The sequence below is a fragment of the Leuciscus leuciscus genome, assembly GCF_965113295.1.
Source record: "Leuciscus leuciscus genome assembly, chromosome: 2".
NCBI classification, from domain to species: Eukaryota; Metazoa; Chordata; class Actinopteri; order Cypriniformes; family Leuciscidae; genus Leuciscus; species Leuciscus leuciscus.
In genome coordinates this window covers 33,437,125-33,452,969 of record NC_138726.1, presented here as the reverse complement: position 1 = coordinate 33,452,969, position 15,845 = coordinate 33,437,125, and the positions used below count along the sequence as shown (strand labels likewise).

The window sequence follows — 15,845 nt, the reverse complement described above, 5'->3', positions numbered from 1 at the left end:
ACTGATTTTGCACGGGCACTTTGCACTGCTCCCTGAATCGACGCGCTTATTCATTTGTGGATGTTAACTGAATCTGTAAGTCAGCTATGCTGTTTACTTCTGAATATTATATTTCATTCTGGTGCGCTTAACGTTATTGCTACTGTGTAATAGTAGCCTATGCTATTCACCAACTAAACATATCCTATTCAATGCGTTCACAGTCTCTATCATGGGCATCATTTGTAGTAGCCTATTCACAAACTGTTTGCTCAAGCATAGCGTTTTCTCTGAGTTCACTGTGTGCACAAATAAAAATGTCACTGAACTTTTGCTGTGTAATTGTAACAATGAGCACTCAAACACACCAAACCAACAATTACCCAAAAAAATTTTGCACGGGCATTTTGCACTAGTCTATCTATAAATTACAGAAACGTCAGTCTGTGTGTCTGTCTGTTATTCGCATATCTCTCGAACCGTTAGTCCGATGGATTTCAAACTTGACAGGTGTCTCGCTACGGGCACGAGTAAGTGCAGTGCCAAGTTTGACGTTGTTTGGATTAGAAATGCAAAAGATATCGTTAAAAATATCAGTAAAAGAAGCACTTAGAAGGTTGTGGTTTAAAAATGAACATTCTGACATAAACACTCTGTCAGCTAAACATTAAGTCAGCTACACTGTTTACTTCTGAATATTATATTTTATTCACGGCCATCATTTGTAGCAGCCTATTCACAAACTGTTTGCTCAAGCGTGGCGTTTTTTCGGAGTTCACTGTGTAGCCTGCCTGCTCCCTCAATTTAACTGAATCTGTAAGACAGCTACGCTGTTTACTTCTGAATATTACATCTATCTATAAATTATAGGAACGTCTTTCTGTGTGTGTGTGTGTGTGTGTGTCTGTTATTCGCATATCTCTCGAACCGTTAGTCCGATGGATTTCAAACTTGACAGGTGTCTTGCTACAGGCACGAGTAAGTGCAGTGCCAAGTTTGGCGTTGTTTGGATTAGAAATGCAAAAGATATCGGTAAATATATCGGTAAAAGAAGCACACATTGGCTTTTGCCGCTCTAGCCGCTGGCCACTCCCCCTCTCACACTGACACTGAGTGAGCACAGCGCAGGACCAGAGGCCACTCCCCCTCTCACACTGATTCTTTGGTTGTATTGTGCTGACATATTAAGATTTGATAAAATTTAGTTTGGACTCCCCCCCACTAATCACGTAGGCTAAATGGCATATATTTGGCTTCAAAATGTACCAAAAGGCAATGACTTTGGGGCACTGTTAATTTTGTACCTATAATAACCGTGGAACTTAACAATCAAATGTAAATATATTTATATTTTGCCTTCTGGAAGTTGCATTCAAATTCCACTTGGCTCAAATCTAAGGTGGCATGTGAATGTGCATGACGCCTCTGAGAGGCAGTTACCTGTGGTTGCAGACGAAACTCCTCCCTGCATATCACACAGGGTAGGGTTGAGTCTCCCTCCTGGATGGACCTGGCTTTGACCTCTGCCCACTCCTCTACTGTTAGTCTTCTTGAGGGAGCTGCCACCAGACCCATCCTCTGGGCTGCATCATCATCAACAACTGCATATTAGTCACTGTGAGCTTTCAGCAAAATTTCAGAAATTTCACCATGATCACAGCCTACCAAGAGTCAGAGGTGGAGGGGCATGATCCAGCACATACTCTCTCTCTTGTCCTGGTGTCCGCTCAGGATATCTGACTCTCTGCCTTGTGTTGTGGTCTTTGTGCCTCCTACTAAAATGTGCAGCTCCGCAGCCAGCAGGACATGAAGTGTCTGATACGGGGAGGTTATGGGGAATGTTTTGAATAGGAAAGCTTCGTGTGATATGGTCCTGTAGTGCTACAGCTGCTAGAGTCAGTTTCCTGCTCTCTGCTTTACCGACGAATCCCTAAGGAACATGGAGCTGTCAAACTCAGTTAAGAAGGCAGATAATAAATATCAGTCCATTTCTCACATTTAAGAGTCCAAGTAAAATCCACAGTACTATAATGAAATATTTGTGAATTATACAGTAGACTTCCATCAAAATACAAAAACATGCTTCTTTATAGATCAGTAGTCTAAACTGGTTTACCTACACTTTACAATTATTATACAATTATATTACATTGGATATAATGTGGATTATTGTGAATAATCAAGGGCTCTTAAATATGTGAGAAATGGTCTTATACTTGTTATCTGTCTTTTGCCTTTGACAAGTGATCAGACACATTCTCAAAACTGAGCCTTCAGTAGACCAACCTACTACTGAGATGAATGGCAATGCTAATGTTATTATAGACCTATTTTTATTTTTTTTAGGCCATTAGGGTTAGGGTCTATAGGAAAACCATGAAACATTACCAACTTGAAAACTTCTAATCCAGTGCTTTCATTCCAGGTCAAACAAACCTTTAAACTTAAACTGTGTGTTCAAGAGCTGCGCGGAAGTCTGTGATATTTAACGTTATATGGAGAGTCTGGGAATTTGAGACTGTGTCTTACAGCAAGATCCTATTTTATGAGAAGATTGCATGTTGTTAAATTGAACGTTGCGTCATAAACGAGTGATTTATGAGTACCATAACAATGGTAGATTATATTAATATGATGGTGATGATAATGATTACATGATTTGATGAACAGGACAAAATTCGTAAAGCTAAAAATATTTTTATAGTCACCAGCAGCCTCATAAAAAGGTCACGATTGTAGCATTTTGAGCCACTATTATGCAGTTTACTTTACAGCGTCCATTTATCTTACACCTGCGTCTCACAGAGATATGAACACAGAGATTAGCCTACAAAGAGTTTACCAGAACTTGCGAATGTCGTTGATATGGCGTACAATTGTTTAACCATGGCAACTGATACAACTGACGGAATCAGAACCGTAACCATAACATCTAGCAAAAGCTCGTCGACTAGCGGGAAAATAAGACAAACGTTCTCTTAAATTATGAGGCGCAAAATAAGCAGCGACGCATTTTGATAACCTTACAAGTCACCCTTTCATACTAGCTTAAGAACGCAGAGAGGATCCTCAAAAAGAGTGAAGCACCTCACCCGCGGCATTGCTGTCCACAGAAACACTGTTTACTTGGTCGCTATGCGACGAAGTTCCATTCAACACAGTGTGACGTTCCCACGAACTCATCTCATTTTCCTGATTGTCAATATAGCCTACCTGATTACGAACGATGAATTGAATAGTGGAAATGCTTTTAAAATGTACAAATACGTTTTTAAAAACATTTACTATCTGAGGTCTGAATGTTCATTTGCACTCATTAATAGGCTAATTATTTGGCAAAAGAAATTTAGAAACAACCATGTCAATTGCACGGTGTTTGTTAAAAGCATATATAGAGAATATTATAATGGAATAATAAAAGAGCAGAACATTTATTCTTTTGTTGCACACGCTCATGTCCAGAAAATATCATAATACAAATAAATAAACTGTAATTTCAACATTCACACTCCTCATCTTTATACTTGGAAAAACTTAAACCAGAGCATGGCCAGCATGATTTTTTTCTCAGATTCATCCATGATTTATTTGTTTATTTATTAGAGTCAGAACATTTCTTGACAGGTGACTGCGTGATTGAGATGACCAATGAAATCAGCTGCAGGCCAGGGTTGCACTGGTTTGGAGGGAAAAACATACATTGCCAATGTATACTGTATAGGCCTACCTTGAATGAAGGTTGCTTTGGATAACTTGTTACAGTTTTTCTGTCCTTATTTTCTATTCCAAGAAGAATTTTTTTTTTTTAGGTCGACACATTAATTTACCATGATTAAAAGGGTTTGCCTTTTCAGAGATACAAATATGAACCCCTCTGGTGCTCTTCAGTCATTTTTGAACGATTAAAATTGTCACACTTGTACTCAAAAATGACTGCATTGGAAATGAATGGGAGACAAATTTAACCTATAGTGGAAACTTTGGTACTGCGGCCAAACAAAATCTTACTGAAAGCAAATTTTTTGAGATATCAGCAAGCTCAAATTTGGAACACAACTTATTTCGATTTATGGCTTTGATTTTTTTTAATGATTTTTTTTAATGATTTTTTTTTGCAGTTTTAGAGTAAAACGTGTTTTGAAAATACATAGCCTATTTCATATATAAATTGAAAATAGTATTGTTGTGCATTTTTCATTACAATAGGCCTAAACATAATATTATGTAACTTAAGTTTGCCAAGTGTCATCTTTGAAAAAGAGATCAAACTTAAGACTGCTCTAAAGCATTCCAGATTTACTTAACAAAATAAAATTTGCTCATAAAGTGAATAAATGGATTATAACTACAGCGTAAATGTAATTTAGTACCATAAAATAAAATAAAAATAAAATAAATAAAATAAAAAACATTATCTAAAATATAGTATTCATTTTATAAAAAAAAAAATCTGTCATCATTTTTGACCCCCAAGAGAAGAGCACCAGAGGGTTAACTTTAAATGAAGAAGGTCAATTAGTGGTTAAAACACATGTACTGTCTACAGTGAGCTGGAGGATCTCATTGAGCTGTCGTCAGATGCTGAATTCCTCAAAGCTTCTTTGTTCATACCTGAATCATGAGCTCAGGTGTCTCAAAGAGGTCATTCTGAGATGTAAAAAAAATAACTTTAGAGGAAAAAACACACACATACAAGAATCTTCACCTGTGATCATAATGTAATGGTGTAAAATGACATTTTATAATTTAGAGAGTCCAATAAATTGTGTATACACAGGGTGTGAACAGCTGGCTATGTTCAACATCCATCACATCAATAAAAGTGGAAGTCTTTAAAAAGAACATTTGCCTTTTCTCTTAGTGTGACAGAGGGAAACCATCATGCTTTTTTCCACAGACTCATGCATTCTTGAGATTAGTGCAAGAAAAGTGCAGCCTATGGCCTTTAATGCCACAGACAAAGGTATGGAGCAATTTATTTGTTAGGAATTTATCCCCTGAGTGTTCAATCAAAAAACTGTCTTCCCGAATCCCCATGATTTGAGGCCCATCATTTGTGTTTTTAAGTAAATAATCACAGTTTTCCAAAAAAAAAGTACAGTCAAGTCTCTCCATAAAAGCTGCTTTCTTCCAACTGTCATCGAAATGGATCTTAGCATGAGCTTTCATTTTCAACATGAACTCTTTTTGTTTTCTTCCTCTCTATAAATGCCAGTTTAAAGAGCTTTCTATTTAACTTTCTTCTATGTGAACCATTTTACCTGTTATGTGGTATTTAAAAAAAAAGCAGTTCAAAGTGCCGATGACCTAAGAAACAAGGGCTGTGGGCTCTGTTGGTGTGATGTTTTAAATAGGAAACCTTTGCTGAACTTCTGTGCAAACTTTGCAAGGCACAGACAGTTTGAAAAAGAAGTAATCCATCAATTTATCTCTGCATAAAGAGAAGGGGCAGGCATAATCTGAATATGAATGTGTTCACGTCAAAGTGAGAAAAGATAATTAAGGAGAGAGCTTGTTTTTAAAGCTTGAGATGAAAAGTGCGATATGTATTACTGAATAATTTGAAACAACAATGGAGAAACTCCCCAAGGATTGTTGCTCTTTTGTGCTTAGAAGCATTGGTTCTGTTTAAAGGACAGAATGTGCAGCTTCCAATCAAGTCAGGTTATGGTAGACTATTTGCCTGATCTGGCTTTCCGAATTCTAAGACACACAGCACAAAAGCTCTCGTTTGGATGACTTAGTTGGAATGAATGAATGAAAAATGAATGAATCATGAATGAATGAATCATGGATGGATGAATGACATTTTACTTGATCCATAGCTGAGAGTTCAAATTATTTCCTGTGCTTCCTTCTATTAGAAATTTAATATAATGGCACTATAATACAACATGCATCATCAACCAACTGAGATGGGAGCTAATCAAAAGGTTGAGACGTTAATGTTATTGTGTTATTGTTGTGTCATTGCTGCCGACTAAATAAATATGTGAAAAAAGAAAACAGCCTTTGTAAAGACGGAAGGTGAAATAGTTAGAACATGTCCATTGAAAATGAAATACAAATCACTGTGTGCTTTTGCGTCTTTTTTATTTCATTTGCTAAGTGCTACATTACCTCATGCTTTGGACCTCACAAAGGATTTCCCATAAATCTCCTGGCAGCTGAGAGTAATCGATCAGGCGGTTTGATTAACCTGTCTGAAGGGTCCTCCCACAGTACAGGTCTTTGCTGTTTCTGCGGATGGCTTGTTGGAAATGTTTATTGTCAGTTAGCCTGGCTGAGCTCAAACTGCAGAGGATAAATTCTGGGACCGACCTGCGCTGGAGGAACATCTCTGCGTTCATGTTGAGCACAAACCAACAAACTACAGTGACATAAATTTGGTGATGGCGTGTGGTGGATCAATAGCGCTGCGAGTGATGCTTTTACTATTTGTCTCTTTGGTCACATGTTACTTCCTGCCCATCAGCATACCTCATCCACTTATACGACATATAATAATGTCTTGATGCTTTGCACTCGCTCTCGTAGTCTGTAAGGACTTGCTCTGTGTGCCAAGTGGATTTCACTTGAATGTCGCAGTGGTGCCCAGCAATCTGCAACACACTTGCGAAGCCATCTCGTCCCCATAATGGCCAATAATTGAGCAGAATCCATCACAGGGGCTGAAAATAGACTGCCATAATGGCCATAAATTGTAGCCCAGGAGAGATTAACACACAGAGCTGTGCCGACCCTGCTGTGCCTGAGAGTCTCCTGTACCTCCAGAGACAAGCCTGCCTCATTTTCCTCTCTGTCACCTGCTGATTTCCAACATAGGGTCAGCGATTAAAATTATAGCTCCTAAAGCATGAGACCTTGTGCTCTTGGTGGGTGGATGTGAGGGAAGAGCTGTGCTATAGCCCCCCCACACCCACACCCACACCCACACCCACACCCACACACACACACACACACACACACACACACACACACACACACACAGAGTATACTGAAGTTTGCAGTGATATCTCACCTGTGCAGCATGTGGGGTATAATTCTGTTGAGAACACACCACAATGGAAAAAGGAAACTTATTAAGAGCTGACAGTCATCTGGATAGCCTCAGGCTGTTTGATTGCTTACTTTGACCCCCTAACTGTTAAAAGCATAAATTATAAATCTTTAAAGAAAATTAGTGTTTTCACTGAGTGGATTTATTATCGTTATCATTAATGTTGAACCCCCCTAACATATATACACAAACATCCAGAGAGAGGGTAATTAACTCATCTCATTTAAAGTGGGAGTTTAAAGCCCAAAGACTTCCTCACAAGTCCCACATTAATCATGTGATTGAGTGAATGAATGACTGAATGATGGAGGCTGACGTTTGCCTTGGGTTGGTGGAATGTGTTTGTGGTGAAATGTCGTAAATGCAAAAGGTCTCTGAGCAAGGAATATAAATATGTCCCAAACCGCTCACTAGAATTATCACATAATTGGGGGCTTTCCACGTCTACCGTAGGGCAACACCCTTCCAACTCCCTGCGCTATGCCCCGAGTTTGAGTTTGGTTCGTTTTTATTTGTGGCTTCCGAACATTATCTCTTAAATGCAGACTTAAACAGTCTTCCTGATACAGTCAATTTGAGTGCAGGAAACAATTTTGCAAAGTTCTGTTCATCTAACACATCATTGACTTGAGGTTTGATAAAGTTCTCCACATGGTGTACCAATAATGTAATGTAAAGTATGTTTGGGTTATTCCATATGTAAATCACCATTCGTTTCTAATTAATAAGTGCCCCGAGAATCTTAATCTTATAACCAACATTATTTCAAAAACATAATGACCATCATAATTTCAGCTTGTTTCAAATGCTAGTGTGACTTTTGACAGTTCTTTCCATTTGTTTGTTTTGTTCAATGTGTTCTCTCACTCCATATCCAAATGATTGAATAGATAAGCACCGTTCTTGAGGAAGAAAAAAGCCTAAATGACACATGTTGCCTCACTGTTCAGCAGGCAAGTCATTCAGCACGCCTTTGATACTTCAAAGCATGTTGAGGTTGTGCCAAAGGAGAGGACTACTTTAGTCTTGTGTTGTAATTTCAGACAGTGATGAAAGATAAACTATCAGTGCATATTTACTTGTTTTTCACCCTACCAAAGATACAGTGCATAGAACACTTTTCCTTTTATTGCTCATATTGACATACACTTCTACTGTACATCTGTTTTCTGTACCCTCAGTCAATATAATTATATGATCTCCAAAGTATGTTTTTTTATGTACTTCATATTATATTTTCTCATATTTCCACTGTAGACATTATTCTGATTACGAATGCACTGTCTAAATGTCGATTTTTCCAGCCTTTTGATGCTTAAAACATTTTCCTGAACAGGTCCTGTGGAAATCATATTCTCTTTGAGAAATACTGTGCTTCTAAATGTGGTGACATGTGACAGACACTCGATAATAGCATTTCGATATGGGGCGTTGAAACATCCTTCATCCATCCCACAACATCTGAAGCATCTGTTTGACATAGGCTGTGACAGGAAAAAGCTGAAAGTTTGATATGCTCTGTTGCAGATCGTTAATGCTGAGAAAACAAAACGTCTTGTCTTGGATTGCAGTGATGTACATTCACACTAAAGAGATGGGAAGCTTTAGAGAAAAAAAACTAACATGTCAGCCGAAACATAATGCCATATTAAGAGTAAAAATGTTTTAATCTGTATGGCATACTCATCATCTGCTGTAATATAGACCAAGCCAGTGAAAAATTAAAAATTACCACATGCATTACAATGATCAGCTTAATGACATGTATATCATTTTATTATTAAAGTGGCATGCTGTGACATTTGTTCAGCATTGTGAATAAAAAAGATGGATATGTTTTGACTTCTATAGACAATTCTGCTCAAGGTGTGGGTTATGTCATTGTTATAATCAGTTCAAATGAACAGGTCTCAGGCAGATCTTCTGTTTGGCAGAACAGATCCTCAGCCACACATTTCAGCTCAGTCTGGAATTCATTGGTTTAACAATGAATTAAAAAAAGTCTATTATTTATTGATTCATGTGTCCATCATACCAATACTAAGATTGTCTGAAATCTTGAATGATCAGGCATAGGTCTGCTTTTTAAGTCACACTCAAATGTTACCAAACGGTCAAAGTGTTATGAACCTAGACATTTCAATGAGATTTCCTCCGTGGCATGTTAACATGCCACTTTTTTGTAATGACTGGTTGATAGCCTCAGGAGGTGACAGCCCGTTGGCTGCCAGCCTGACCCTGCCATCCGTGCCGAAGTAAACAGGTTTGATAACTTTACGTCGCTCATCACTTTACAACCACTCAGCTGTGTCTCTTCGACAGCATGAACATGGAAGAAAAAATAAAATCAAAAATGTTCCATATGTCTTAAATCGCGGTCCATTGCTCTATGATGGCTCATCTTTTTCTTAATCATGGAATGCTTCCAGATGTTTTATTGTTTTAGAGCATCAGTCCTTTTGTAGGCCAGTAATTCATATTACCAAAATGTAAAATGGATGATCTTTACAAATTAACTGAATCAACACTGAACTGACTTGATGACACGATATTCTTTTTAAGAGCTGCTTTACATAATTTATCTCTGTTTGCATGATTGAATCATTATTTTCCTGTTGATCACTTAAAGCTGCTTTGAAACAATCTGTATTGTATAAAGCGCTATAAATGTACCTATATATGTACCTGACTTTCTGCTCTCCACATGTAAAAAAAGGTGCATTACGAACATTATTGGCAGGGAGATGAAAAATGCATTGGGCCTTGACAGCTTTGATTGGCTGATAGTTTTGTCTCACATTACAGTGTTGAACCATCGGGCCCATCCACGTGTCAGGGAAGGGAAATGGAAGATCAAGGGCAGAGGAGAGTGGCGTGTTTACATTTTTCTCTGATGTTCCTCTCTCCACATCTCTCATCCAGCTCTGTGAATCAATAAAGGATGGATGAAGTGGAGGAGGAGATCCAGTTCGTGTAACCCTTCAGCAAGGTGAACAAGCTTTGTGAGCTTTATCACGTCAGCTTGTGGATTTTTCTCCTGTTGGGGAATCACAATGAATCACTTATCTCAATTTGGAAATAAACAAAATACTTTCAAGATACTTCCGTTCTTGTGATGTTTTTTGCATTATCATATGATTTGATATTGTTTTACGGTTACAGTAACACACTGGAATCACAACAAAAGAATTTAAAATTAAAATAATATGCAATAGGCCTACATATAGTAGGCTACATGTCTGTATGCGAATATCAAATGCTATTCTCATCTACCACAGTAATCTGAGATAAGCATCAAGATTTAAATGAGATTCTGTTCTAATTCAGCTACTATTGGGTGTTTTTTATTATAAATATGCATATATAAGTTTTAGATAAATGGGTTTAGTTTTCTTATTGGTATAGTTTTCAAGTCTGTATAACAACATTTTTATCAACTACTTTTTTATGTTTTCAGTATCCAAATGTGCATGGATTATTGATCAGTTCAAGCAGTTCAAGTATGCCTTCATATTTCATTGCAGATTAATGTTTTGGGTTTTTTTCTGGCAAAAAGTAGCTAGACAAACACTGTGGCTGCAGTTAACATTCATAAGCAAAGTTTTTTTTTGTGTACGTGTGTCTGTCTGCTGTGGTCAGCATTATTTTGCCAAGTAAGACATGTTCATGAATAAACATAATATTTTAACATTAAAATAATAACAACATTTCTATCCGAAAATTTTGTCCTAATCCTAGCCCTGCCCCTAATAGGCTACTAACCCTACCCACAATGTATCCCTAAAATCTAATGATGGGTGAATATAATGTACCCTGGGTTGTAAGCCTAAACTTGACATAAACTGTAAACTTGTCCCTCAAATCTGATTGGTTGATTGGAATGTTGTGCCAGGATCAACAAAGACATTGATCCATTCCAGGAACATGTTGTTGTAGCCTACTTGGTAAATCACGTTCATCCGGGTGAAAGACTGGTGACTGGGTCGAAAGCTTCGATGACGCACAGCTCACATCTCTGTTACCGAAAAAGTAACCGAAACCACACATGAAACACAGTAGGCTACCTGACTCTATTGCGAATGACATCATTACGGTTCTGTCAAAAAATTTGGTTATGTAGGCTAAGTCTGTACGGGTGTGTGTTTGATTCATATTTGATTATAGAATTCTGTTGTCACTCTTAATAACCGAACTGTGTGTGAACTTAACCACATTAAGGACTCTCAAACGTAAGCTATCTTGCCGCTGTGTGAACGTGAGCAGGGTTTCCTTCTGAGCTGTTTACAGACTCATTAACTCATTAGCATCGGGAATTGGACTAGCCTATACTTGTTTCGCTGTAAGTTTTTGATTCACTAAAATGAACCGGCTCAAGAGATTCATTCGGGAGTCAGACTGCTGCTGTTGGCACTATAGCCTACTAAATGATTGTTAAATATTCACATGTTGTCAAATACTTAATTTGTTTTATGTTTTGCATTAATTAATATGTTTAGTAAATTCACATGATGTTAAAAATCGAAATGTTAACACTGTTAAAATGGGTGCATCTGATTGGTCGCGTGTGTGAGTGCGTCTGCTCGTTATCAGGGAACTCTCGCGAATCGCGATTTACTTGAATCACTTGTCAGTAACGCTATGATTATTTTGTGAAGCTTCGCATTTTGAGTGTTTACTGATAAACATACTCGCTTTCAGGTATATATAACACATATTTGCACACAAATGTATATGCTGTCTAAATACATTCAGATGAATATTGTGCGTTTTATTTACTTGTAAATTGCGATACGGGTTGATTACAGCATAAAGCTATCGGCTAGAACGCCCGCGGTTGGCGCGCAAACCGCACAGCACATGTGATATGATTAAATATAAATGTTATTTTGTGAGTTGTGCTGTTCGGTTAAAAGGTAAAGTGTGATTATATTGTTATGTGTGTTTTAAAGCTGCAGTCCGTAGTTTTTCCTCTTTGTCGCCATCTCTGTCTCTCGGAAAGTCTTGAAAGTCCTTTCAAGTGAAGTCGGAAATATCGTAGAATTCCAAGCGAGTGAATGAAAGAGCGAAGTCGTATTTACAAATCTCGGAATTCTAGATGATACGCTACATGAGTTGCTGAGTTGTGCTGTTGGAAAGAGCATGTTTATGTGAAACATTTTATAGACAATATAATACATTTAAAATCTATAAGCAAGAGCTAAATGAGCAAAGCAAATCTTTGGCGAATGATGATTATTGTTCATGATAGACTTTTGTTTTGTTTAGGGTTTTTTGACTTGAATGCATCAGGGTTATGGTGTTTGTATGCGTGAGAACCACTCATGGAACCCTACAAGATATTTTTTGAAAAGGAAACCCTCAGACATTGTCGTTTGGGGCTCAGTGCAAAATGTCCTCCATGGCAAAACTCCTCTCATGCTGATTTTTACATCAAAAGGAGTGGATGAGGTAAGGATGAAACCTAAAAGCTAGACTCAGACACATCAAGCTTTGCGTGCCCTTTAATGCTTAATTATACCTGTTAGGGTGATGAGAGACTTATCCCACAAGCCTCATGATTAATAAACAAGCCATCAAGGACCCAACAAGTTCCTGCTCATCACCTTGACACATACATTCAGTAAGAGGGTACATATCAAAGCTCATGCTGTACATGATCTCGCAAAGACACACACAAAACCGTTAAATTGCCCCACACCGGGCCAGCTTTGTCTACTCTCTGACCTGTTTCTTTCTTTCTCACTTTTTATCCTTTTGTCTCTCTTTTGCACACCTGTTTGAGTGACAGACGATGAGAACGTGGTGACGCTCGTAGCCCAGATGGGGTGAGTGACAGCCTCAGTCATGCTTTCATCAATCAGCATTTCAATTCTGCTTTGTAGCGGACCAGCCAGGGTAAGGGTTGCGTTTGGCCGTTTAGTAAATAGACACCTCTCTGGGAAAAAAAAGATGGCTCAGGATGGAGTTACTTACTGCTAGAGCTGAAAAACATACAAAAGTGACCTCAGGCCGAGGTCATGTAAAGATTCCTCCTTTGATAGTCTTACATGTGCAGAAGAATCCAATACAGGACTTCACGTATACATGTCCTGTATACGAAGATCAAACACTATTCTTCTCTGCCACAGTAATCTGTGATAAGCAGCAAGTTTATACACGTTTAAATGAGATTCTGGAACTAAACTTGAACCTGCTCAGGTGTTAAGGAAAACTTTTTCAAGAAATGTTGAGATATGAGTTTAGTTTTTTGGGGGGTTCTAAGTGTTCATGTTTGTATAATAACATTATTCACTTGTAAAGACCTACTTTAAGCATCAAGATTTAAATGAGATTCTGTACTAATTCAGCTACTACTGGTGGTCAGGTGTTATAAGTTTTAGAGAAATGGGTTTAGTTTTCTTTTTGGTTCTTAGTTTTCCTTTCTGAATAAAAACATTAACATTATAAAAACTACAACAGGTGAATTCTTTTTTTTCTGGCTAACAATAGACAAACACTGTGGCTGCAGTAAACATTAATAAGCAGTAAACATCCATAATTGTCTGTTTTACAAATAATTATTAGTATCATCATCCTAATTCCTGAATATTTTTAGCTGTGAGTGTCTATGATTATTAGTATTTAATTAAGCACAGATTTTTTTATTTTTTTTTGTGTGTGTGTAAGTTTAATGTGTTAATGAGAAAATGTTTTTGTAGCATCCAATACCAATTTACTCTGCAGAGCTATGAACTGTGAAATAGCTATTTTGGGAAAGCATAGAAATGTCTTACTCTTACCCCTGAGGGATTAAGAAAACTTTTCTCATTTACTTTTTACTACTTTGAGAAATAATTGGATAGAACTTTCTACATAGGCTGACTTACTAGCACTGGTATTTCATTGGTCGCCTCTGTCTAGACAGCCTCACACCACTTCTTCAGCTATATAATCAGTCTGGAGGTCTTGGAAGCTGAAATTGGTTCTGTCCATCAGCTTGCGTGTTGCAGAAATTGACCTGCCTCTTGCCTCCGCGTTTCATCTCAGACTATAGCCTGCAACAAGAAAGGGCAAAATGTCTTTCCGCTTGGCACAATACCATACTATTAGTCTTTTGCACTCGATATGAAAGTGAAAAAGGTCTTATGGACCCCGCACTACTTGTAAATAGAACATAGGAAGCCTTTTACTTTTGCTATGAAATGGTTTTAGTTTACTAATAACTTGTTGAAAGAAGAAGGAAACACCATTTTTCCTCAAGCTGAAACTGAATAAATACTTCAGTCACAAGTTTCATATTTGATGGGATCTCATCTCTTATAATAAAATGGATAGTTGCAGTGCAAGCATCTGAGTAGTTAATACAGCTTTCTATGCATGCTAAAATCACAGTATAGAAACAGCTGTGATGTAAAACACCTGTTAACTACATCACTGTGCAGCATGAGCATCCATAGCGGATCGTGTTGTTGTTTCACAGCAACGTTATCTTGTAGCAGAAGGGTATACATTTAATGAATTTGCTTAATAAAATAATGTGTTAATTAATAACTTTGTATTAAAAATCTCTATTAAAATAAAATCATTATCTTTTTTTGTTGTTAATTTTAAGTAATAAGTCAATTGATGCTATTCGCAGTATAGCACAGTCTCTCATACCTTTTTGCTTAAATACAGCATGTAGTTTAAATATTTACATCATTGTCATGTAATGTTGCATTCCTCAGTTCTATTAAAAACTACTGCTCTGTTATTTGTGTGAAAGAAAGCTCACTAAACTTTTGTCTGTTTGACCTTTCTTGACACCCCTCTCTCTCTCAGCTCTCAGAAAGACAGCTGTTCCTGTCTTGGAGTGTTTGGACACTGCTAATGAGGGGATGCTTTGTGGTGTCCCTCTGTCCAGAATGGTCTCTTTAGTTGTCTCTCTGTCTAGCGGTAGGTCTAGACCTTTCTTTGACCAGCTTCTCATCAGAAGCAGAATCCCCATTAAGGATGGACCGTTGTCAGTTGAATGAGAATAGAGCATAGTATGTGTGTGTTTGAGTGTGTGGATCAGGGAAACAGCAAAGTCTTTTCCACTGTGCTCTTGCTCAGGATATAAAGCACATCGTTGTAATTGCAAAGGATTCCAGCTTTGAGCGTCTGTGGCCACTCTAAGCCCATCTCTGTAGATGCATGTGCTGTGCAGATTATGTCAGCTTGCTTTCCACAGGACTCTCACTCTATTCAGTGAGAACCCGAGGAGCTGTCAATGCAACATGACTATTGCGTCTTGCCCTACTCAGGGAGGAGGGAAACTCAGCAAACACTATAGCAATTACAATGTATATTGTGAAACTTTACTCAAATGGTTATGGAGAGAGGGAAGTTTTAATGTAAAAAATGGACTCATTTTGCATGCATTCATGCAGGGCATGCTATTATATATCACATTAAGAAATCTCTTGGCTAATCCACATCTTGTTGACTATTTTAAAATATATTTTTTACAGTTATTTATTCATTATTAATATGACTTGTTATTTTACAAATAATATTTTTTTACTTCATTTATTTTTTTTATTATTTTTAATCTTGGGTTTAGATATTCATGATGGTTTTACATTGTTCTGGTATTCTTGATCTGTCCTACAAATCTTTTAATTGGACATGTAGTGTGTATAATTGAATTAAATGGTATGGTGAGATGACTAGGCTAAATACTTGAACAGACCAAAAAGAGGTCTGTTTATTTTAATTACTACTTGCACTTGAAAAAAAAATTTTTCCCAGCCTCGAGGGGTGAACACTTGACTCAAAGTTTCACTAGTCATATTATATTTCTTTG

The 15,845-nt window shown here is 37.5% G+C and overlaps 1 protein-coding gene across 4 annotated transcripts in view; it reads right to left on the bottom strand.

Moving 5' to 3' along the window:
- Nucleotides 1–3,177, bottom strand: part of rnf32 (ring finger protein 32) — a 30,781-nt gene extending 27,604 nt beyond the window's left edge. For 3 of the 4 annotated variants that reach the window (XM_082162191.1, XM_082162192.1, XM_082162194.1), the window contains exons 1-3: nt 3,067–3,177; nt 1,645–1,909; nt 1,420–1,562 (exon numbers count right to left, since the gene is read on the bottom strand). In XM_082162191.1, the coding sequence (XP_082018317.1) occupies nt 1,420–1,562; nt 1,645–1,909; nt 3,067–3,162 (504 nt within the window). In that variant the 5' untranslated portion in view covers nt 3,163–3,177. The remainder of the gene's footprint in view (nt 1–1,419; nt 1,563–1,644; nt 1,910–3,066) is intronic. The other variant, XM_082162193.1, reaches the window with a different exon arrangement.
- Between the last annotated feature and the right edge of the window lie 12,668 nt (nt 3,178–15,845).